The 27,264-nt window shown below is 41.0% G+C and overlaps 1 protein-coding gene across 1 annotated transcript in view; it reads left to right on the top strand.

Moving 5' to 3' along the window:
- The window catches only part of LOC126416978 (odorant receptor Or2-like), a 66,669-nt gene that overhangs the window by 20,850 nt on the left and 18,555 nt on the right, over positions 1-27,264 (top strand). The window contains exons 2-3 of the mRNA XM_050084863.1: positions 1,940-2,421; positions 3,384-3,483. Of these exons, the coding sequence (XP_049940820.1) occupies positions 1,940-2,421; positions 3,384-3,483 (582 nt within the window). The remainder of the gene's footprint in view (positions 1-1,939; positions 2,422-3,383; positions 3,484-27,264) is intronic.

Here is a 27,264-nt window from a genome sequence, read left to right on the forward strand (position 1 = left end):
ATAACGAATTATCGCACGACAGTTGTCTTTATCACTTTGTTTTGGCATGCGACGGCACTGTGGTGCAAAGACTTGTATTTTTACCAGAACTACAAATATATACCAACAAACACAGAAAATATTAAATACTGGCGGTTGCTGCAGATATGTTCGAGGATGAGTAGTTTTCTTACTATGAGTGATGGTAATTTAGTAAGTAAGTAAGCTATTGTACGTTCAATAACGTCAGCTGTTCTCAGGTGTCTGCCCGTTTGGGTGAGTGTATCATGATGTATAAATTGCCACTCTGTCCATCAACTACACCAAGTATGTGACACACTAGAAATTTTTCACAGGGTTTGCTCTCACTGATGTAAAAAAATTGTATTTTATCTTCTACTTAATACTCTTAACTGTATACTTTCATTTATTTTACTTTCCAACATAGCCTGAGTTCTCCCTCGGCGTTCAAGAGATCTCCATACAAACTGCCATTGAAATACGTTCAGCAGTTTAGTCATATAAAGGTAACAAAGACACTTCCACGTTAAAAAATATTCAACTACGACATCTTCTTCCTGTGATCCGATTTTGATGAAATAAGGCCTATATGTTTCCCCAAGTTACGCCCACATTACCTGTGAAAAACCAATGAAAACTCATTTAGTAGTTTTGGAGATTAGCGTGTTCAAACAGATAGACATGATGCTTTTAGACAAAATTTTGAATCACAGTATCTTCTTTCCCCGCGATCAGATTGTGACGAAGTAAAGTTTGTAAGTGGCCTCATACTACGCTTGTCACCTGTGGAAACCCCATCAAAATTAATCTAGAACTTTTGTAAATTATCGTGTTGAAATAAACAGACATACACGACGGATTTACGGTTTTATTATTAATTGTATATCTACAGTACAATTTAATCGAGATTATAATGAAAACTTTAAGATAATCTCTCGTATTTAATCAATTCGTTGTACAGTACATGTTCACGTTAACGGACCACTTGTTAGGCTGGTATTACACTATCAAAATTCTTTGTCAAAGACATCTGATCGAGGATGTGATCAAATATTCCGTCAAATATATTTGACAAAGATCTTTGACGTAGCGCTAGAAGGGGTATTATACTGTCATCATATTTTACGTCAAAGTTCAGGATGGCTGACAACAACAACTTGTTATTAACCGCAGCAGTTGTATGTACCACAATTGCACTGTGTGCACATGCGGAAGAGAAATGGGGAAAAACAAAGCAAACATACCCGGGTGAAGCCGTGGGTTCTACGACGACACGATAAAAGCATTCAACAAAACTTGTTACGTGAGCTTATAGTGGAGGCCGTCAAGCCGTACATCAATTACTTAAGAATGGATGAGCATACATTTCTGGGGTTAGGTTAAGTTAGGTTAGGTCAGGTTAGGTTAGGTTATGTCAGGTCAGGTATCCAATCTTCTTAATCTATTTTTGTATTCAGCCATAGCGTACGGATCTCCGTGCCGGCACGTTCACAGGAGCTCAGTCCGTCAGTTCACCTGATGATGGCGACATGTATGATCGCCGAAAAATTGTGCCCATTGGACACTGTAGACCGGTAGTACACCCGTGGATATTTTGATTATCAAATACGCCGGGAGAAACTCAAGAATCACAATCTTGTAGTTGTCGGCACACACCAATTGTATTTACCGGCAATGTTTATTAAAACACTACAGACGACAGAATGCTGCAGCGATGCTAGCGCTCCATGTGGTAACAAGTCACATTGAAGTGAACAGAAGACAAGCGACTTCTTTGATCAGTTCTACAGCGAGGCCCTATATTTGATCAAACATTGGACGACATTTGACAAAGTTCCCTTTTACACCATCAAATATCTTTGACAAAGATATTGGACAAAGATATTTGGCAAAGAAATTTGATATTGTAATACCGGCCTTAGCTACTTGTCGTTTGCAGGTGGGCCGCGACTTTGGGCAGTTCGCCAGCGCGGAGGACGTGGCTTTTCTGCATGCCGGCAGCCGGCGCATGCGCATTCTGATGCTGCTCTACCTGGCCTTCGGGCTGGCCGAGTGCTGCGTGTGGCTGACGGCGCCAGCCAGCGAGACGGGCCTACCCTTCGTGCTGGCGCTGCCCTATGACGTCACCCGGCCAGTCGCATACGTCGCTACTGCCGTCTACTGCTGCTTCATCACCCTACACACCATTATGGCCAACTTCGCCGCCGACGCGTTCAACGCCAGCCTTATAGTGCAGCTGCGAATGCAACTGACCCTGCTGAGCAGAAATATTGTCAACTGTAACAATGTTACCGAGAAGCCATACTCGTTGCTAGACAAAGCAGAGTCGCTGGACGCTGTACGGCCGTGTCACCCTTTCAGTACCACTGATGTCTACTACCGTCTGCAGAAGAACATACTTCATCATCAAGCCATTATCAGGTACGACTAGAACAATGCAGTGCAGATAAATTATAGGTATTGTAAATTTCTTTAGCAAATCACTCTGCCACTATCTGCTGGTGTATACAAATTCCTCTGCATTTACATGTCTCTGGTGTCCCCCTACTATGGACACGCCTTATCAAAGCGTTGCATTCAGTCACACTGTAGGAGTGTCATTGGAATGGCGTGCAACTATTGCCAGGTGGCTAGTGCCACCACAGTATCTTTTTGGTAGTGGACAGAGGCAATCAAACGGAGTCTATTGACATGTGATGAGAACAAGCTACATGAATGGGTGCTAGCGACCGACTGGCAAAAATTTACAGTTGACTGGGGAACGTATTGTCCTCTTGCTCCTGACTTGGGAGAATCGTAGCAGAAGACTATACGGATAGAAGCGTGTTTGTGCAGCCTTCCAATTCATTTCAACCTACTTCCTTTTATCACTCATGAGAGTAGAAGCATTCCCTGTAAGAAACGAAATTTCACAATATATAAAACATATTTTCCGAAACTCTTTAATCCTCTTTCTTTCTAACTCACCCCGTGCTTATATTGCCCCCTTTCGCTCAAGTGAATTCTAGTACTTCCTCTCTCGTTTGCACTGTCTTGCACGATTCTTCACTGTCTGATCTTGCAGGAGGGCTTTTTTCTAAATTTAATGAACAAAATGACGTATTTTGTTTTAGCATTCACTACAGCAGTCTTCACCTCTTACGGCTTGTACACAGTCAGTTGATCCTCAAAGATTGACTTAATTTTTGCGACTTCTTAGAAGTTCTACAAACGTTCATAAATCTTTGTGTGTGTCAGACTAAGAAGGATTCAGTTCTGCATCAATGACGATAAACACTAGAGTTTTATCATACAGATAACAGTCCATATGATTTTGTGACATTTACTTTGTTTCCTTGTAGCGCTCATCGGTGAGTAATGTGGCTTCTGTGTGATTTGTGCAGGAATGTTGAGCTGCTGCAGCGATGTCTGGGCAGCATTCTGCTGGGACAGAGTCTCTCCATAGGTATTTCTGTCTGCTTCCAACTCTACCAGGTCGCCAAGGTGAGTACTGTTAATCTAATGCCTGCAATGTGTTTGACTGAAAATATTTCCAAGCAGTTCAGTTCAAACTGTGGAAGTACCCAAAAACAACAAATCATATACAGCCGAGCTTTAATCCTGAGCTACTGTATGTATCCTGTGTTGAATATGCTCCATTGACTCCAAATATATTATTCTAATCAAAGACGTTTGTTTGGGACATAGCTAAAAGATGGACACTCAACTTCGAACGAGGGTTCTGAAGCTAACTTCTTCGTCGGTGAACTATACTTCCCGAGGATTATTTCAATGAATCACAGTGTGACATTTTCCTAACCTACACTAGTTTTGAATGATCGTTGTATTTGAAATCCCTCCATACACGTAATACCAGGTATTTAATGGGTTTGACTGTTTTCAATGACTCTTCTGCTACCTTAATGACAATTCTTTCTTATATTTATATGCAATACGTTATATACGTTTATGTTGAGAGTTAACTGTTAACACCTACATAAACTATATATCTTCTAAAGAATTTTCAATTTTTCTGTATATAACAGTATCACGTGTGAAAATCCCCCCATAACTTCCAACGCTACCCATCACGTCACTTACATAAGTTGCGAGAGGTGATGGTCTTAAGCACCCGTGTGAACCATGACCTTGCTATGGTGAGGAGGATTCCGTGCCTCGATTACACACTTAGTCGTATCTTAGGTCCTAATACAACGGAGGAATATCAGTTGAGACGCCAGACAAATGCGTGGATCCTGAAGATGGGCAGCAGCCTTCTGAGTAGTTCCAGGGGCAACACTGAGAATGACTGACTTCTCTAGCCTTGTAACATCAGCCATCATGACCTTCCTGTGCTGGTACTGTGAACAGCTGAAAACAAGGGGGAAACTACAGTCTTAATATTCCCTGAGGGCATGCTGTTCTACTTTATGGTTCAATGATGATGGCATCATCTTGGCTAAAATATTCATGAGCTAAAATATTCCCCAGTTCCAATTCTGTGTGGGGACCACTCAGGAGTATGTCGTTATCAGAATAAAGAACATTTGCATTCTACAGAGTGGAGCGTGAATGTTAGATGCCTTAATCGGGCTGGTAAGTTAGAAAATTTATAATGGAAATGGGTGGATTGAAGCTGGATGTGATGGGGTAGGTGAAATTCTATGATGAGAGCAGTAGGTCTTCTGGTTCCGTGAGTGCATGTTTATAAACACATAATGAAATAGCAGTAATGCAGGAGTAGATCTAATAATGAATAAGAATATAGGTATACAGGTAAACTACTATGAACAACATAGTGAAAGTACTATCGTAGCCAAGACAGACCCGCAGCCTACACCCACCACACATATATACGAGATGGACAATAAAGTAATGAGACAGATTTCCTTTGCGAGATGTGGCATCCCTGCAGACTTGTGTAGGCACAATATCTTTGACTTTGGTATATAAGCTGCTTGTAGTCCAAGTGTCACATCGATGCTACTGCTCAGTCGTGAGTTGTGCTGTAAGAAGTTAACACATATTTGTGTCTCTCATCACGGAAATGGAACCACATAATTTTGCGCAAAGGTATGTCATTTCCTTTTTTCATTAAGTTGGGTGAAAACGTGACTACAACTTACGGTAAGCTTTAGAAGGCTTTTGGAGAGGAGATTATGTCAAGAGCTCAAGTTTTTGATTGGCATAAAATGTTTAGTGAAGACAGAACGAATGTTGAAAATGAAGACCGCAGTAGACGACTATCAACCTCACGGACCGGTGTCAACTTGGCCAGGGTGCGTGAACTCGTACGATCTGATGGAAGATTATCCGCGAAAATGATTGCAGAGGAACTGAACATCAATCGAGAAACGGTTCATCTAATAATAAGTGAAGATCTTGGTATGAGAAAGATCATGATAATGCGCCATCCCATACTGCTCTGTCAGTACAGAAATTTTCAACCTCAAAACAAATTTCAGTACTAACACAGCCACCTTATTCACCAGATATCGCTCCTTGCGACTTTTTTCTGTTTTCAAGAGTCAAAACGGCGGTCAAGGGACACCATTTTAAAACAACACAAGATGTCCAAAAAGCTGTGACGAGTATGTTGGAAAATATTACAGAAGCTGAGTTGCAGAAATGTTACCATCAATGGCAGAAGCGCTGGAAAAAGTGTGTGCAATTAGAAGGGAACTGCTTTGATGGAGACAACACTAAACTTGACAAAAACGGTAAGCAACATTGTTTTTCACATCAGTCTCATTAGTTCACTGTCGCACCTCGCATGCCAACTAGCTCCGCAGTTGAAGTAATTAAATATATATGTGATGGTGTAAAGGGAATGGAACAGATACTTAAAGCAGATGGAATTTAATTGCGATGAGAGACCTCTAACATTACGGCTATTTAGACGAGCTAATCGGCTGCCCAGTGTTGTACGAGGGAAGATGAATTTTTTGTACGGTTGAGGACCAGGGGCCCAGAGCCCCGCGCCAATACCAGCTTCCTGCTAAGTGACCGGTACCAACGAGTCCAGCTACAAAGACTAGCAACGTCGCTAGAAATGAGGAATCCCGAAGATGGGAATTTGTACAGCTGTCATTCGAAATCCCTTTGTACAAGAGACGCTTCAAAAATGCGGAGTGTCAGACAATCTTATATATGGCTAAGATACAGCTCTTTGAGATTCGACAATAACTCACACAGTCAAATATTAGTGCAAATCTGAATACATCTCCCATCTCAGAGAAATGAGGCGCATCTAATGACACAACAGTATTTCAATATCTTTAAAACCACAGAAGTTAACATTTAACAGTGAATAAACTTTTACACATTGAACCTCTGAATTAACAACTTTTAATCAGTGTATGCGGTTTCCACAAGCTGTATCTCAGATGATAGGATTCGACTATAGCTATAATCCCTGAAATCTATTTATCTGTATCTACTTTACTGATGGATTTATGACGTTTTCTGTATCTGTTTCATTACGCAAATGTTTATCAGAACTTCGTATTTGCCACAGTTACACAGTAAATGACCACAGCATCAATATCTCACTTTTTTGTACTTGTGAGGTTAATTAATCAACAGTTTACTATTTTGCCTGTTACTTTCTTTAAATACTGATTTAAAGTGCGGTTAAAAACCTATGCTAATTTATAAGTGAACAATAGCATATGTTAGCGGACACCACTACTGAAAAGAGAACCAGAAGATGCGTCCGTCAAGAAGGCATAAATAGCTGCTTTAACAATACGTAAGGACTTGCTGTCATTTATCGTGAGCATACGTGAACAGGAATGCTGGCTTATTTATTTACGAATCAACTACGTCTTACTTTTATTTTAAATGATCTGAGGCTAACAGAAAGTTTAAGACATATCTTTATTTAAATATTGTTGTAATATATTAGTTTAGTCTGGGAGATGGTCAACTTTAATCAAATCGTGTCTGTAGAACTTAAGGACGATGTATTTTTGGTGGGGATGTCCTTTATCCAAGGTAAAAGAAGACAATTGTGAAAGACTACTGAAGTGAAGTGGATACTGGGACTTTTCAAGAGAAGAGCTCAAGGGAGCGATTCTGGACTGCTTGTAGTGAGTTCTGGAAGACGACAGGCCTATCTAGAGGAACGTGCGTGATTCAGTCGTCTATGTGATTGGTTCTGGACGGTGAGAGGCCGTTACCAAACTTTAATTCCGAAACGGCCTTACATTTCCAAAGGTCCGAATGTGCTCCAGAGTGGAACTCTCTAACTTTCGGAGCTTGATTTACAAAACTGAGAATAGACACTGTATGAGTTACTGTTCTTCACATAATGTGTATTAGTTAGTAAATCATCATGTTGAACTCTGAACTGTTCTAAGTTGGTGAATCTTTCGTGTACTGTGGTCACGAAACGTACTTAGTTTTCGCAAGTCTTTAATGACTATTTAATTTGGGGGTTATGCTACCATTCTCGTATCGCTCTCAACGTAAATTCACTGCATTTGAGAAGGACACTTTTCTCTTTTTTTTACATGAATTTCGTAGGACCACTTAGCGTTCATTTTAGATGACCTTTCTTGAATAAACGTTATTGAATATAATTATCTGTCATCTGTATCAATTGTTGTTGTGGTCTTCAGTCCTGAGACTGGTTTGATGCAGCTCTCCATGCTACTCTATCCTGTGCAAGCTTTTTCATCTCCCAGTACCTACTGCAACCTACATCCTTCTGAATCTGCTTAGTGTATTCATCTCTTGGTCTCCCTCTACGATTTTTACCCTCCACGCTGCCCTCCAATACTAAATTGGTGATCCCTTGATGCCTCAGAACATGTCCTACCAACCGATCCCTTCTTCTGGTCAAGTTGTGCCACAAACTTCTCTTCTCCCCAATCCTATTCAATACTTCCTCATTAGTTATGTGATCTACCCATCTAATCTTCAGCATTCTTCTGTAGCACAACATTTCGAAAGCTTCTATTCTCTTCTTGTCCAAACTATTTATCGTCCATGTTTCACTTCCATACATGGCTACACTCCATACGAATACTTTCAGAAATGACTTCCTGACACTTAAATCAATACTGGATGTTAACAAATTTCTCTTCTTCAGAAACGCTTTCCTTGCCTTTGCCAGTCTACATTTTATATCCTCTCTACTTCGACCATCATCAGTTATTTTGCTCCCCAAATAGCAAAACTCCTTTACTACTTTAAGTGCCTCATTTCCTAATCTAATTCCCTCAGCATCACCCGACTTAATTAGACTACATTCCATTATCCTTGTTTTGCTTTTGTTGATCTTCATCTTATATCCTCCTATCAAGACACTGTCCATTCCATTCAACTGCTCTTCCAAGTCCTTTGCTGTCTCTGACAGAATTACAATGTCATCGGCGAACCTCAAAGTTTTTATTTCTTCTCCATGAATTTTAATACCTACTCCGAATTTTTCTTTTGTTTCCTTTACTGATTGCTCAATATACAGATTGAACAACATCGGGGAGAGGCTACAACACTGTCTTACTCCCTTCCCAACCACTGCTTCCCTTTCATGTCCCTCGACTCTTATAACTGCCATCTGGTTTCTGTACAAATTGTAAATAGCCTTTCGCTCCCTGTATTTTACCCCTGCCACCTTTAGAATTTGAAAGAGAGTATTCCAGTCAACATTGTCAAAAGCTTTCTCTAAGTCTACAAATGCTAGAAACGTAGGTTTGCCTTTCCTTAATCTTTCTTCTAAGATAAGTCGTAAGGTCAGTATTGCCTCACGTGTTCCAGTGTCTCTACGGAATCCAAACTGATCTTCCCCGAGGTTGGCTTCTACTAGTTTTTCCATTCGTCTGTAAAGAATTCGTGTTAGTATTTTGCAGCTGTGACTTATTAAGCTGATAGTTCGGTAATTTTCACATCTGTCAACACCTGCTTTCTTTGGGATTGGAATTATTATATTCTTCTTGAAGTCTGAGGGTATTTCGCCTGTTTCATACATCTTGCTCACCAGATGGTAGAGTTTTGTCAGGACTGGCCCTCCCACGGCCGTCAGTAGTTCCAATGGAATATTGTCTACTCCGGGGGCCTTGTTTCGACTCAGGTCTTTCAGTGCTCTGTCAAACTCTTCACGCAGTATCGTATCTCCCATTTCATCTTCATCTACATCCTCTTCCATTTCCATAATATTGTCCTCAAGTACATCACCCTTGTATAGACCCTCTATATACTCCTTCCACCTTTCTGCTTTCCCTTCTTTGCTTAGAACTGGGTTTCCATCTGAGCTCTTGATATTCATACAAGTCGTTCTCTTATCTCCAAAGGTCTCTTTAATTTTCCTGTAGGCGGTATCTATGTTACCCCTAGTGAGATAGGCCTCTACATCCTTACATTTGTCCTCTAGCCATCCCTGCTTAGCCATTTTGCACTTCCTGTCGATCTCATTTTTGAGACGTTTGTATTCCTTTTTGTCTGTTTCACTTACTGCATTTTTATATTTTCTCCTTTCATCAATTAAATTCAATATTTCTTCTGTTACCCAAGGATTTCTACTAGCCCTCGTCTTTTTACCTACTTGATCCTCTGCTGCCTTCACTACTTCATCCCTCAAAGCTACCCATTCTTCTTCTACTGTATTTATTTCCCCCATTCCTGTCAATTGCTCCCTTATGCTCTCCCTGAATCTCTGTACAACCTCTGGTTCTTTTAGTTTATCCAGGTCCCATCTCCTTAAATTCCCACCTTTTTGCAGTTTCTTCAGTTTTAATCTACAGGTCATAACCAATAGATTGTGGTCAGAGTCCACATCTGCCCCTGGAAATGTCTTACAATTTAAAACCTGGTTCCTAAATCTCTGTCTTACCATTATATAATCTATCTGATACCTTTTAGTATCTCCAGGGTTCTTCCAGGTATACAACCTTCTTTCATGATTCTTAAACCAAGTGCTAGTTATGATTATGTTGTGCTCTGTGCAAAATTCTACCAGGCGGCTTCCTCTTTCATTTCTGTCCCCCAATCCATATTCACCTACTATGTTTCCTTCTCTCCCTTTTCCTACACTCGAATTCCAGTCACCCATGACTATTAAATTTTCGTCTCCCTTCACAATCTGGATAATTTCTTTTATTTCATCATACATTTCTTCAATTTCTTCGTCATCTGCAGAGCTAGTTGGCATATAAACTTGTACTACTGTAGTAGGTGTGGGCTTCGTATCTATCTTGGCCACAATAATGCGTTCACTATGCTGTTTGTAGTAGCTTACCCGCATTCCTATTTTCCTATTCATTATTAAACCTACTCCTGCATTACCCCTATTTGATTTTGTGTTTATAACCCTGTAGTCACCTGACCAGAAGTCTTGTTCCTCCTGCCACCGAACTTCACTAATTCCCACTATATCTAACTTCAACCTATCCATTTCCCTTTTTAAATTTTCTAACCTACCTGCCCGATTAAGGGATCTGACATTCCACGCTCCGATCCGTAGAACGCCAGTTTTCTTTCTCCTGATAATGACATCCTCTTGAGTAGTCCCCGCCCGGAGATCCGAATGGGGGACTATTTTACCTCCGGAATATTTTACCCAAGAGGACGCCATCATCATGTAATCATACAGTAAAGCTGCATGCCCTCGGGAAAAATTACGGCTGTAGTTTCCCCTTGCTTTCAGCCGTTCGCAGTACCAGCACAGCAAGGCCGTTTTGGTTATTGTTACAAGGCCAGATCGGTCAATCATCCAGACTGTTGCCCTTGCAACTACTGAAAAGGCTGCTGCCCCTCTTCAGGAACCACACGTTTGTCTGGCCTCTCAACAGATACCCCTCCGTTGTGGTTGCACCTACGGTACGGCTATCTGTATCGCTGAGGCACGCAAGCCTCCCCACCAACGGCAAGGTCCATGGTTCATGGGGGGGGGCTGTATCAATTATAGACATTAAAATAGAACTCTTGTTATTAAATTGTTCATTTTATTTTGTATTTTTGTGTATCTTAGCAGGATCACAGCTACAGCTTATTATTCACATTTAATTGACTGCGGGACATGAAAGCAGATGCACATGGCTCGACAGTATGACTACACCGAGCTATTCTTTTTAAAAATCGCCGTGCGTAGCTCAAGTACCTAAGATACGAGACACCACGCAGCTGGTTTCCTCGTATGGGGTGATGTTAGGAAGAGCAACTACTCAGCAGCAACCGTTAGGTACCATCGAAGACTGGAATTCGATAGCAAGAAAAGGAAGAAAATTGGAAATAGTAGGTGAACGTGGACTCGGGGAATAGAATGAAAGACGAAGCTGCATAGTAGAATTTTACACAGAGCACAATTTAATTATTACTCACAGTTGGGTTAAAAATCATGAAAGGGGGTTGCAGCAAGTGGTGCAGAAGAGAGGGAAAATAACGCACAGGCCTATAAACTAGTAGCTTTGATATTTCATAACAGATACTCCGCCGCATTGAAAACACCTCTGATGTTCCGTCCATTCCGAGAAGATATTTACAGTCTTTCGTAATAGATCTCTTGCAGACCACTGGATTGGCGTTCAGGAAACAAGATGAGTCTCGCACTCACACACTTAATACATCTGGAGGGCGGAGGGAAGGAGGGAATTAAAACAGAGATCTAAAAAAAGAAGCTGTGCAACACAGGCCAGTACTGAGGCAGATCATGATGAAATACAATATTGTCCGTCCTGATTCGTTTTATAGCACGTATCAGTCCTGAAGGTCAACATTTTGGCATTTAATACGCCGCCAGCAATAATAAACACGCCAACTGCATCTGATTCTCGTGTCTGAGTACATTTGGTGCAATAGGGCAGAAATTTGCCATAGGTGATCACCTGTTATTTTGTTACTATTCGACCAAATTCTATTTGGACAAATTCCACACATTTTCTACCATTGAAGTTCTATTACAAGGCTCTTTCCATAGCTAGGTGAAATACATATCGTTCGATCAAATACGTCGACAGTTATAAATGAAAAAAATAAAGCTTACCTGCACCACAAAACTTGTCACACACTCCCTATAACTCAGGGAAAATCGCACCTCGATAAATTTACTTGTTGGGTCGCCTGACTTAGTTATATCACGCTGTAGGTGGTTGGTGTGACGGGTAGCGATTCTTTCATGCAAATGATGAGAAGGGCAATTCATATATCGGGCTAAACGTGTCTAATGTACTGTAACTGTAAGAAGGTTGCCACGAGATGACTTCAAATAGACAGTTACACATTCTTAACGCAGGCTCAGCAACTTATACTGAATGTTGCACCACAAAATGACGCAGATACATGACACCATTTTTCAGCATGTCACAACGGTCGGTACGTACTACCAAACGTTCAGTTGCTCAACGATGGAAACCTGCTCCTTCATTACGGAACCAATCGAAAGCAGCTGTTCGAATGTTCACATCATTGGGAAATTTCCTTGCTATAGATCTTATTTTATCTCGCCGAAAGACTGCCTGTGTCGATCTCAATAACCTTCGGCATCATCCATATCTGTGCGGCACTGGTGAAATTTTTGGCACCATTTGACAACGGCTGGAAGCGACGATGGATTCCATTTGACCAGGAGAATCTTTGTACGCCGTGTACTTCAACTTCAACAGTACTTTTACAGCTACCACGCCATTTAACTTACATACTGCGATGCACCTGTCACCAGTCTAGCAACAGAACTTTGTAGAAAACCGTTACATTCTGTAGTGTCTACGAATATTAAAACTGATAATTCCGCGATCTGATCAACATTATTCATCGTAACGCACTAATTCATATCTATTAGGAGGCAATACTAAAATTGTAACGTACATTGATGTTTCTTGCAGTACTTCCGATTGTACTTGCGCTTCTTTATTGACTCATGCTAAATATTACGACTACCCTTACGATACACTTTCACACCTTTCTCCATGTAGCAAGTTGTTTTATCGTGACTTATGATTCATCGATCGTTACTTCAGCGCCCAGAACAAGTTCAATTATATATCTCAAAATTTTGTACGCAATTTCTCGAAGTATGTGTCTATGTCTCGTAACACATCCGTAGATATGTGCTTAAGTTGAACTCTTGGAATCCCTTAGTGAGTTCTAGTGCCGCCACCGTTTCATCTATAAATTGATGGGCTATATTACTTCTAATAGTAAACTGCAAACGATCGCAGCAGCACTTTTCCTCATATGGGTATCAATAAATATTTTGCGTTCCTCCCATATTGGAATTATGTTATTGTGTATACAGTGGGCCCTTGGATAGATACAGTGTCAGTGTTTTGTTCCAATACAACGTGCATAAGGCCATCAGTGGAAGCTTCAGAACGTGTCAGATTTACTTTCGTGCTTAAGGTATGGGTGCAAAACAGCAGCAACATAAGTTTTGGTGTTACATCTCTTCTCTAAGACACAGCTGTTAGCACTGGTATGCATCTTGATACATATTGCAGTATTAGTAAGAATCTAATCATTTGTGGTGTACATTTATGTCTCCCGTCTAATAATTTGTGGATTTCATTTATGTCCCAGTAAACTGTCACTGAGCCTCATAGTTTCCTTTGATTGTTTGGCTATTAGTACTTTTTAATAAAGAGTTCAGTGTCTTCTCGTGATGGATAATATTAATCAGGCTGTTCATACCAGTATCGCAAATTTTCCATTTATATACCTATAATTACTGAAGGGCCTTAGGAATTTGAACATCTCAACCAAATGTGAAGCCTCCAGCAGTGGAGAAGGACTTTCATGGCCTGAGAGGATATGTCAAGTTATCTGAGTGATTACTATATCGAGTCAGATTTAGATACAACTTGACAGTGCACGCACACTTATGAATATGCTGAGCACCCACTTTGGCCTAGTTTCATTCACTGATTAGTTGAGAAGGGTATCATAAACCCACTGTATCCTCTTCTGAGACATGCTGGCACACAGTTGTAACTCGTCCTTTATATTCCAGATACATACACTGTAACGGAGTTAGTGACTGAACTAGACCCGCGCATATTGTATCAGGTAGTTCTGGGGATCTTTCTTGCCTCAACATCTAGCAGAGAGATGACAGAGAAATCTGCCATTGTAGTCAACGGTTATCGTACTGGAAAACGGCGCCACAATACAGTCACACGACGATTAACACTTGTTGACAGCGAATGTCGTGAGATGCCATTGAGTGACTAGAGTTTACTCAATTACTGCTTGCTGTGACAAGTCATACCCCATTGCTCCTCGCACCAGGATGCCAGGCGTATGACCTCATCCTACGTCGCCGCTTTGCAAGTCGACGATAATGATCTGGGATAGCACAGAACTCTGACTCATCACCGAACACAATGGGACGCCATTTATCGGAAGTCCAGGATTTCCGGTCACGGCACCAACCCCGTAGCAACCCATTGTGCTGTTGTCTTGACAGCAGTCTAGGAATGGGACGTTAAATTCCTAGTCCGGCTCCTGCTAACCTCCCACCAGTGGTGCTGGATGAAGTAGAACGTTGCAGGAAATCCATCACTGTCTTGTTCTCTGAAGACAGACACCTGTGTGAAAGGGCTACGATGTGCTAGACACGCAATACGGCGACCCTTCAATGCGGCGGTGGTATGTGGTAGACCAAAACCTTGACTGCGAGTATGCAGTCAAAAATCGAACGTCGGACCACTAATACATCAGAATGTCCCACAAATCAGGACATAGCCCTGTTTCACCAGATATCCACAATTAGATACTGATAGCGTTGTCTTACACGAGTACGAAGCATCTCTTTTTCCTTCCGTATACGAAGTTACGTTGACATCTGACCGGTTGTTTTACGTGCTTCACTTTTTTTATCAACCAGTTCAAAATGGTTCAAAATGGTTCAGATGGCTCTGAACACTATGGGACTCAAGATCTGAGGTCATCAGTCACCTAGAACTTGCATCTGGTTAAACCTAACTTACCTAAGGATATCACATACATCAATGCCCGAGGTAGGATTCGCACCTGCGACCGTAGCAGTCAGTTCCGGACTGAAGCGCCTAGAACCGCTCGGCCACCGCTACCGGCTTATCAACTAGTGTAAAATAAAAATGCATAACGTTAGGAAGAGAGAATGGAAAATATTTCCTCTATTTATGTGTATGGTTTGATTACTAAATGTTGAATAACACAGAAGAGCAACAAGGTCAAAGAAGGTCATCGGTTTGTGACGAACATTTTGGAGTAATTGTTTTTTGGCATACTCACAGATTAAACGAACAATTATTCTTGAGCCAATGATCTGTGTTCTAGACCCTGCCAGAATATGCAGTATTATATTATTTTCAGTCCTTTATGACAGTGTCAAAAACACGGTAAGTGTTAAACACAAATTGTAGAAACTATGTTACGCCCATAGCAAGTTATTTTAGATTTGTCTCACTGAATTCATTCCGATGCTCGTAATGCTATGACATTACGTTGAGTTACGATCATGCTTCATTTTTGTGATTCATTATTGTGATGAACAAAAACTGCGAACAACTTAGCCATCCACAGAATACATCCCCTAATACTGCATGATTCAGTTTCTAGCCTGAATAATGGCCTGAATTTGGCGAGGAGTAGAGTCCACGAGTTTCATCAGGTACACCATATTTAGCCCAGGCCACTTACTCATTATTTGATTGCACGGAGCTACCTAATAGCAGGGAAGTTGGTTGTTACGTTCCATTCGCTATTCACAGTAGTACAAGACTATTTTACACGGTTTATACTGAGTGTTTTAGCAGGGCAGTCTGGGTTCCTGTCTGTTCGTCAGCCATGCAAACTTAGCTGTTTTCATCTTGGATAAAAACAATGCCATTGGCATACTCAGCACACAGACAAAGTCTAACATGACAGTCGCGACCCTCCAGCTCTTATTTTCCTACTCACCGTGTCAGTAACGTGCCAAGCGAAAGACAAGTGATTCTGCTGAATACAGTATTGGATGACTTCGAGTACTATCGTTCACACTGATTTTTAACAAAGTTTACATTATGGAGTGTATGTAGTGCCATAATTGATGATAACTAGAAGAAGACACTACATTTGTGATTCATTTGTTTCCTGAGGAACCTAGGAGGTATGAAACGGTAGATTACAGGACAGTTTATTTACGATTCTCTTGTTACGTATAATTACTTACGAAAGACTATCGTTCACTTCTAAAACAGAAAATAGCTAGTGAACTGCGGAGGACCTGACCTTCTCTAGGAAGACGTCGTATATCAGCGCAACAACGCTAAGGTTTCTTCGCTCCGCTTCCAACCAAATCAATGAATGTGGAACGTAGTAAATGTGAATGAAAGTTACAAAATAAGACACCACGTATGTAGACGAAGGGAAAACCGCCCAGATGTCATAATAAAACATCAAAAAGCAATAAAACTGTTTCCCAACAGAAGAAACCTGTTCGACAATTCTTGTTACATTTGAGCCATGAACGGCGAGAATCTTCAACATATTCGCTCCTGAGGTAAAAGTAACCACATGTACAAAAATGTAAGTTTATCAGGAAGTCGAGTGAAGTGTAAGAATTGGAGAATCATTACCCTAGATAGAACTTAGAACTACTTAAACCTAACTAACCTAAGGACATGACACACATCCATGCCCGAGGCAGGATTCGAGACTGCGACCGTAGCAGTCGCGCCGTTCCGGACTGTAGCGCCTAGAACCGCTCGGCTACCGAGGCAGGCTTTTTACGTGTCAAGGAAGTATCTATCAAACTAAGCACAGACAAATAAACAAGTATATTCTTCCAATGCAAGAAATATGTATCCATGTTCTCTTGTTGTTAGGAAAGTAAGCTGCAATTACACACATAGTCGAAAGTACTTCTTTGAGTGTATGTTGTAGCTTATGTCATTGAACCAGTGAAATTCAGTTATTTCTACATATGTTTCATGATAATTCATGTCCCCAGGTAATTTAATAACATTTGATAAGAGGAAGTATAACAACTATTTCGTTAGATAAGTAGAAAAAAATAACACGCACATTATCCTTACGACACATTTCAGCGTGTGCTTTCCCACAGCATGGAGTGCTAGTGCCGTTTCACATGTGAAACGGTAACGAGTTTCACGCTAGAGAGCGTCGCGAAGCTACGTCTTCCTTGTGATATAGATACAGAAGCAAGGGCACCAATAGGTCACCGCGAATCTTATGGTACACATCCTGGTTCATGTTCACGGTAATGTGAATGAGTGGGCCCAAATCATGGTAGGATAAACATCATGTAAATATCGCAGGCATCAACATCACCATCCACACACCGCAAACTAAACGCCCATTGGGCGTCGGTCCACTCGACGTTTGAAAAGCGGAAAATCACGATTAGGACCCCAGTGAGCTACTGTCGAGTTTCTGTGTCGTTTGCCCCATAGAATATAAACAGATTTATGTTCCTCTGCTAGCAACGATCTTTTGCGAAGTACGTGATTTTAAATGGGATTCCACGCAGTTCTCTTCACATTGTTCGCTCGATACCTGTTTGCGAGAGACCTGCATTCACACAACAGAAAGTACTACTGTATTCTTATTAGTTACGAACTTTTAACGACCACAGTCCATACTATGCCTTTCATGGGTGTCAGTGGTACACCATTCCTTCTAGACATTGTAGACAATCTGCATCAATACAACAGTAAACTGTGCAACTTAATTCGCGGGGTGTGGTCTTAGGCACTTCCAAAGACGATAGCTCCCTTCTGTCACATTACCAGGTCGATCCATCTTTGTGCGCTAATTCCATACAACTGACTCAGATGTGTGCAACACCACATTACCATCGGTCGACGTTCACTTGACAGCCCAGTACCGGTCCTACACGATGCTCAGCACTCCAGACCGACCAGTGCTGTACGGTGGGCTTAACTGTACTTCAGAATGCGTCGACTTCTGTAAATTTCATCACTTCGTTGTGCACTACTGTCTACTTTCCAAAGTAGCCCACAATCTATGCACCCACGGAGTAGATTAATTTTCGATTAGAGAAAGGGACAAACAGAGTGCTTTTTCACAGACACAGCAGTATGTAGTTGGGGCGTAATGGGAAGAAGCAGGCAACTGAGTACAATATACCCTGTAGGGCGTGACTTTGGTTACTATCCAATGATTATGAGTACACTGTCAGTCATAAGATTGTGTGAGAAGGAACATGTTACTGGTAAAATGTTATTGGTATTATTTTATTGATAGTTGCAGACAGTCAATGTGTCTTTCTTTATAGAAACTTGGAGATTTCGACTGTTCTAAGGTGGGTGTTGCAAATTACTAACGGATAAGTTATGGATATTAAGAGCTTGAAAGCCACCTACTTCTGTTCTGGAACTAAACTGACTACGTAAGAAATGTGTCTTCAGCAAAGTATCCTGAAAATACTACCCTTTTGTGCAATACTTTTAACCAGAAACAATGATTAACATTAACTCATCTCTCTTTAATTCAAATATTCTGAAGTAGAAAATGCTTTCATTACGCAACAGAAGGAAACTTGGGGCTCGAACGACTATCTCAATGAATACAAGATTGTGCTTACACGCTGTAACTCTCTGACATGATCAATAAATGTGATTGTGACCTACATTATAGGCAACTCACGATCCGTGAGGAGTTGCACCCTCGCCTTGGAAGCCTAACGCCTATTCACGAAAAGAGCGTGGAACGTAACAGGCACGTTGAATGTAGTAAGAAACAGCAAGAAGACTCGAAGCCTCGTCAACACTGGCTAACTAAACGGGCTGCAATATACATTCAAAGTTTCAAAGTATTTCGTTAAGAGAGATCACTTTTATGTAAGCTCTTCTCGAGTGAATTACACTGTCACCTTATAATATAACAGCATACGCGATCATAAAAAGATAAAATAAAAAAATGGAAATTTCATGAATGCCTGAGACATACAAATAAACCGAAAATAGTTTAGTGAAGTTACTAGTTGTTAATGAGTAATTCAGTAAGCAGTGGCAACAATAAAACTGCATTTGACTTATGGTAGACCTGAGTGGCGCTGAATATTTGTGACACTACCAAAATAGTGGGGACGCGATGAACACCATAGTGCAATTTCACGACTGGATAACTGAAATACCGATATCGTTCCGTGCACATAGATGTATAAAACGATCAAGAATAAAGAGGAATCCTTAAAACTGGGCAACCATCGACTAGCTTTGTACGATATTGTCATTAGTCATAGCAACGTAGAATAAGACCATGACACTGAAATAAATTTTATAAATACTATTACATAGCACTGTCCAATAACAGAGGCATAGCTTTTAAGTATGCTAACGTAGTAAGTTAAACAGAAAACATTTAGAAACAAGAAAGAGAGATGCGACCGAGGTACGAATACAATAAAAAGTCGGGAAACTGACATACAGTAAGAAGATAAAATAGAACGAAATGCACAGTACAGCGTACAAACAGAAACCTTCATAAACTAAAAACTTAGTGAAACTAAGCACCGGAGCACGAGTCATGAGGTATATAAACGGGAATAAAAGATTTAATGCACCATAACTAAAACTAAATGTGTCCCAATAATTGAATACCGTCCTAAAAAAACTCAGCGAACGTCATTTTTGGTTTTCAAACTTCGATTTTCAGCTGATTATGGTGCCTTAACACCATCCCCAGAGAGTAGCTAAATCAAAATACGACAAATATAAACATTTACCGCGCAAAACGCTCCTAAATGTAGTAAATTTTCACAAAAATTGACATTTCCATTTTTGAAGATTCCACGAAGCTCAACTAATCCTTCTTTTATACTGCATAGCTGAAACTTAGCACATAAGATTTAAAATTTAAATTTAACAGCTATTACATTCCCTTGTGTTTTTTGTCAGACAATTACACAACATCCCATAAGGTAAACCAACATTTTGCTAACCATTTGTTGGACAACAGTGCAAAATGTTCCACTAAATTCTCTTTCCTGTACAGCCACTGCTTTATTAGAAGATTACTAGCTGCAGTAGTACATCAGCGATCCATATGCTGTCTAGATGCCGAACTCAAACTGTCCGAGCGTGCCGGCCATTGATGTAAAGTTCAAAGCCGAAAGTAAGTATACAACTTTTTATCACATACAGAGTGGTGGAAAATTTCTTGCTTAGTTACAACATCGTGGATTATGTTGATGTCGAAAATCTTTAGGCACGTAGAAGTTCCCTGATCTAAAATCAGAGATGTACACTGAGGAAGTATAGAGATCACTCTAGTATACTCGGTTTTGAACATCATTTTTAAGATATAACAAGATTGAGAATATTCTGAAACTGTTCAGGAGGTGAAAAGTGCAAGATAGAGCAGGAGTCGAGTTCGACTGCACACTGAATATAGACTGTAATCATATTCATACAACAAAGGAAGCAACAAGAAATGCAGGATGTTTGTGTTTTAATGACCTTACTTGTTTTACAGACAGCGTGTATATGAATAACACAAAAGCTGAACATTATAATATCTTATTATGGTTAGTGCAGGCACATTATTCATTTGCTGGACAATAAGTACGCTCAAGCTGGAAATAATTTTAATCGACATTAGGGATCCCAAACAAGAGTTTAATGGGTTTTCGACCATTTTTGGCTTGTGGTGAACTTCTGAGGGCTGAAAAAAGGTTTTTCTCTTATAATCCTAAAACAAGATTTTCAAAGTACTGTAATGAAAGTTGAGTAAAACTAAAAGATACCTCTCCTATAAGATTCTGTAAATGCCGTTCGTTGAATTTTGTTAAAGAGTCCTTAACTGCCATAAACACAATTAGGTTATAATGCTAAAACCGGAATAGAATTTCGCTGTCATGACGATGAATCTTTGAAATAAAATAAGACAATACTGCAAACTTCAAATATTTCATAAATTTTAATTGTAAATGTAAAACTAGAATTATTTATGATAACCCCATAACAGGAATATAAAAAAGCCTCATAAATTGAAAATAGTACCTTCATAATAAAATATTATGAGCAGGTGGACAAGCTACGAGGTCATGATTACAGTTCATGAGCCTGGTCTTTTTCCACGCGACTATCACTGATGACCCACATCGCACGAGGTAGGACGACACTTACATCGTCTTAAGTATTCTTCAGTATGTCAAATTTTTGGTCGTTTTTATATCGTCTTCTACGGTGTTCTTCACGTTCATTTACGAGGTGTTTTAGACGTATTTGACTAATACTTTTCGGCAGTAATTATAAAATTATACATGTACGTTCCTATTCTTTACGTGTTATGTATTTAAGTTTATGGTTTCTGCTTGTGAATGTAGTAGTTAGAATAACTCATTTTCATTGTATTTCCAGGTAAACTGATGTTGACATGCCTGGGTGAAACGTATCGTTTTCGAACCAATAAAGACCACTGTGCAACCTAGGACAGTTTTTAATGTTAAATCGCTTAAATTATAACTGATCTAGCGAGAGGACGTTTATACACACATTCCCGCATCATTTTTAATTTAATTTGGCGTACCTGCTTACTTGTAGTTGTAATGTTTTATATTTTGTGCATTTTTTTGCCGTGAAACAAATTTTCGCGCGCTGAGTTCCCACCATGGCGATACCTCACACCACCTGGATCATCCATCCGCCAAGAGGCCGGGGTCCCAGTGTCAGAGACCCAGATATTGATACTCGAGGTTAACTGATTTCCCTCTGCTATTATGTGCAGTGGCGCTGCCTCCAGTAGCAGATTCAGAAATTATGTTCTACTACAGGTTAACAGATATCGCAAGCCACTATCTGCTCACAAACGACGCTCGCGTGTGACAAGCCTCACGCATGCCGCTCCCCTTCAGTTTTCAAAGCAGATCGCGCGTTCTGCAGAGCGCTGTCCTTGCCGACCGTATGTAGCTGGCCGTGCAACCAGCGAGAGATTTCACCCACGCTGAGTCTGTGGCTAACTCTCAACCCAACATCATGCATCATCCGTCATGTCTGGGTTTCTACTTCCTTACAGGAGAAGAAGATTGTATGATAACTATACTATCAGAAACTTGTTTAATTTGTCCAGTAATAGCTTCGACCATCGTCTCATCTTCAGATGAACATCTTTCTCTGTCTCTTACGTGCCTTTGTTCGTCTGGCGAGATCATCTTGCGAAATTATACACAGACGACCAGCAGCTGCAATGTCAGTTTGTCGATACAATTGTGGAACGTCTCCAGCTCGATTATATCACATTTGACGTGCAGAACAAGACGAGTTGTATCATTGTATCTGAATAAGTAATGCACGTTTGTGGCTTTGAATATACACTGAAGAGCCAAAGAAATTTGTACGCTTGCATAATATCGTGTAGGGCCACAGTGAGCACAGAAAACTGCCGCTATACAACGTAGCATGGACTCGACTAATGTTTGAACTAATGCTGGAGGGAACTGACACCATGAATCCTGCAGAGCTGTCCATAACTTTTTTTATATCCGTAAGAGTACGAGAACGCTGGAAATCTCTTCTGAACAGCACATTGCAAGGCATTCCAGATGTGATCAATAATGTTCATGTCTGGGAAGTTTGGCGGCCAATGGAAGTATTTAAACTCAGAAGAGTGTCCCTGGAGCCACTCTGTAGTAATTCTGGACGTATGGGGCGTCGCATTGTCCTGGTGGAATGCCCAAGTCCGTCGGGCTGCACAGTGGACATGAATGGGTGCAGGTGATCAGACAGGATGCTTACGTACGTGTCACCTGGCAGAGTAGTATCGACACATATCAGGGGTCTGATGTCACTCCAGCTGCACACGCCACACACCATTATAGAGCCTCCACAGCTTGAACAGTCCCAATGGATTCATGAGAGTGTCTCCACAGCCGTACACGTCCATCCGCTCGATACTGAAACGAGACTCGTCGGCGCAGGCAACTTGTTTCTAGTCATCAACAGTCCAATGTTCGTGTTGACGTGCCCAGGCGAGGCGTAAAGATTTGTGTCTTGCGGTCATAAAGGGTACACGAGTGGGCCTCCGGCTCCGAAAACCTGTATCTAAGATGTTTCGTTGAGTGGTTCGCACTGACAATTGACGATGGCCCATGATTGAAATCTTCAGTAACTTGCGGAAGGGCTGCACTTCTGTCACGTTGAACGATTCTCTTTGGTCGTTGTTGGTCCCGTTTTTGCAGGATATTTTTCCGGCCTTAGCGATGTAGGAGATTTGATGTTTTATCGGATTCCTGATATTCACGATATACTCGTGAAATGGTCATACAGGAAAATCCATAATTCATCGCTACCTTCGAGATGCCATGTCCCATATCTCGTGCTCCGACTATCAGACCACGTTCACACTGCGCCAGACACTTGCTGTCTTATATAGGCGTTGCCGACCGCTTCGACCTGTTCATCCTGTTTACATATCACTGTATTTGAATAGGCATGTCTTTACCACCATACACCTGAAGGTGCTAGGGGTCAAATACATGGAGTGAAAGATTATTTATAATTTTTACAGAAACCAAATAGCAGTTATAAGAGTCGAGGGGCACGGAAGGGGCGCAGTGAATGAAAAGGGAGTGAGTTAGGGTTGTAGCCTATCTCCGATGTTATTCAATCTGTATATTGAGCAGCAGCCGGCCGCGGTGGTCGTGCGGTTCTAGGCGCTCCAGTCCGGAGCCGCGCTGCTGCTACGGTCGCAGGTTCGAATCCTGCCTCGGGCATGGATGTGTGTTATGTCCTTAGGTTAGTTAGGTTTAATTAGTTCTAAGTTCTAGGGTACTGATGACCTCAGAAGTTGAGTCCCATAGTGCTCAGAGCCATTTGAACCATTTTAAAATCCATGGAGAAGAAATAAGAACTTTGAGGTCTGCCGACGACATTGAAATTCTGTTAGAGACAGCAAAGGACCTGGAAGAGCAGTTGAACGGAATGGACAGTGTCTTGATATAGGATGAACATCACCAAAAACAAAACTACGATAATGGAATGTAGTCGAATTAAATGAGGTGATGCTGAGGGAATTAGATTAGTAAATGAGACACTTAAAGTAGTAGATGAGTTTCTGGGGAGAAAAATAACTGATGACGGTCGAAGTAGAAAGGATGTAAAATGTAGCCACTGCAAGGAAGAACAGAAATTTGCTAACATCGAGTCTAGATTTAAGTAAGAGGAAGTCTATTCTGAAAGTATTTGTATGGAGTGTAGGCACGTATGAAAGTGAAACATGGACGATCAATAGTTTAGACAAGAAGAGAATACAAGCTTTCGAAATATGGTGCTACAGAAGAATGCTGAAGATTAGATGGGTGGATCATATAATTAATGAGGAGGTACTGAATAGAATTGGGAAGAAGAATAATTTGTGGCACTCCTCCCACCCAAGAACCATAGACCTTGCCGTTGATGGGGAGGCTTGCGTGCCTCAGCGATACAGATAGCCGTAAAGTAGGTGCAACCACAACAGAGGAGTATCTGTTGAGAGGCGAGACAAACGTGTGGTTCCTGAAGAGGGGCAGCAGCCTTTTCAGTAGTTGCAGGGCAACAGTCTGGATGATTGACTGATCTGGCCTTGTAACACTAACAAAAACAGCCTTGCTGTGCTGGTACTGCGAACGCCTGAAAGCAAGGGGAAACTACGGCCGTAATTTTTCCCGAGGGTATGCATCTTTACTGTATGATTAAATGATGATGGCGTCCTCTTGGTTAAATTTCCCGGGGGTAAAATAGTCCCCCATTCGGATCTCCGGACGGGGAATACTCAAGAGGACGTTGTTATCAGGAGAAAGAAAACTGGCGTTCTACGGATCGGAGCGTGGAATGTCAGATCCCTTAATCGGGCAGGTAGGTTAGAAAATTCAAAAAGGGAAATGGATAGGTTAAAGTTAGATATAGTGGGAATTAGTGAAGTTCGGTGGCAGCAGGAACAAGACTTTTGGTCAGGTGAATACAGGATTATAATTACAAAATCAAATAGGGGTAATGCAGGAGTCGGTTTAATAATGAATAAAAAAATAGGAGTGCCGGTAAGCTACTACAAACGCATTATTGTGGCCAAGATAGACACGAAACCCACGCCTACTACAGTAGTACAAGTGTATATGCCAACTAGCTTTGCAGATGACGAAGAAATTGAAGAAATGTATGAAGAAATAAAAGAAATTATTCAGATAGCGAAGGGAGACGAAAATTTAATAGTAATGGGTGACTGGAATGCGGTAGTAGGAAAGGGGAGAGAAGGAAACTTAGTAGGTGAATATGGATTGGGGCTAAGAAATGAAAGAGGAAGCCGCCTGATAGAGTTTTGAACAGAGCACAACTTAATCATTGCAAACACTTGGTTCAAGAAACATAAAAGAAGGTTGTATACATGGAAGATGCCTGGACATACTGACAGGTTTCAGGTAGATTACATAATGGTAAGACAGACATTTAGGAACCAGGTTTTAAATTGTAAGACATTTCCAGGGGCAGATGTGGACTCTGATCAAAATCTATTGGTTATGAACTGAAGAAACTGCAAAAAAGGTGGGAATTTAAGGAGATGGGACCTGGATGAAGTGACTAAAGCAGAGGTTGTACAGAGTTTCAGGGAGAGCATAAGGGAACAATTGACAGGAATGGGGGAAAGAAATACAGTAGAAGAAGAATGGGTAGCTTTGAGGGATGAAGTAGTGAAGGCAGCATAGGACCTAGTAGGTAAAAAGACGAGGGCTACTAGAAATCCTTGGGTAACAGAAGAAAGACTGAATTTAATTGATGAAAGGAGAAAATATAAAAATGCAGTAAATGAAGCAGGTAAAAAGGAATACAAACGTCTCAAAACCGAGATCGACAGGAAGTGCTAAATGGAAAGCAGGGATGGCTAGAGGACAAATGTAAGGATGTAGAGGCTTATCTCACTAGGGGTAAGATAGATACTGCCTACAGGAAAATTAAAGAGACCTTTGGAGAAAAGAGAACCAATTGTATGAATATCAAGAGCTCAGATGGAAACCCAGTTCTAAGCAAAGAAGGGAAAGCAGAAAGGTGGAGGGAGTATATAGAGGGCCTATACAAGGGCAATGTACTTGAGGACAATATTATGGAAATGGAAGAGGCTGTAGATGAAGGTGAAATGGGAGATACGATACTGTGTGAAGAGTTTGACAGAGCACTAAAAGACCTGAGTCGTAACAAGGCCCCGGGAGAAGACAACATTCCATTAGAACTACTGACGGCCTTGGGAGAGCCAGTCCTGACAAAACTCTACCAACTGGTGAGCAAGATGTATGAGACAGGCGAAATACCCTCAGACTTCAAGAAGAATATAATAATTCCGATCCCAAAGAGAGCAGGTGCTGACAGATGTGAAAATTACCGAAGGATGCAAAATACTAACGCGTATTCTCTACAGGCGAATGGAAAAACTGGTTGAAGCTGACCTCGGGGAAGATCAGTTTGAATTCCGTAGAAATATTGGAAGACGTGAGGCAATACTGACCCTACACTTAACTTAGAAAGTAGATTAATGAAAGGCAAACCTACGTTTCTAGCATTTGTAGACTTAGAGAAAGCTTTTGACAATGTTGACTGGAAAACTCTCTTTCAAATTCTGAAGGTGGCAGGGGTAAAATACTGGCAGCGGAAGGCTATTTACAATTTGTACAGAAACCAGATGGCAGTTATAAGAGTCGAGGGGCACGAAAGGGAAACAGTGGTTGGGAAGGGAGTGAGACAGGGTTGTAACCTATCCCCGATGTTACTCAATCTGTATATTGAGCAAGCAGTGAAGGGAACAAAAGACAAAATTAGGTATTAAAATCCATGGAGAAGAAATAAAAACTTTGAGGTTCGCCGATGACATTGTAATTCTGTCGGAGACAGCAACGGACTTGGAAGAGCAGCTGAACGGAATGGACAGTGTCACGAAAGGAGGGTATAACATGAACACCAAAAAAAGCAAAACGAGGATAATGGAATGTAGTCGAATTAAGTCGGGTGATGCTGAGGGAATTAGATTAGGAAATGAGACACTTAAAGTAGTAAAGGTGTTTTGCTATTTGGGGAGCAAAATAACTGATGATGGTCGAAGAAGAGAGAATATAAAATGTAGACTGGCAATGGCAAGGAATGTGTTTCTGAAGAAGAGAAATTTGTTAACATCCAGTATTGATTTATGTGTCAGGAAGTCGTTTCTGAAAGTAGTTGTATGGAACGTAGCCATGTATGGAAGTGCTTACTGAATTAGTCGGTAACAACTAGTAAGAAGAGAATAGAAGCTTCCGAAATGTGGTGCTACAGAAGAATGCTGAAGATCAGATGGGTAGATCATATAACTAATAAGGAGATATAGAATAGGATTAGGTAG

The sequence above is a fragment of the Schistocerca serialis genome, chromosome 8 (genome assembly GCF_023864345.2).
Source record: "Schistocerca serialis cubense isolate TAMUIC-IGC-003099 chromosome 8, iqSchSeri2.2, whole genome shotgun sequence".
Classification (NCBI taxonomy): Eukaryota; Metazoa; Arthropoda; class Insecta; order Orthoptera; family Acrididae; genus Schistocerca; species Schistocerca serialis.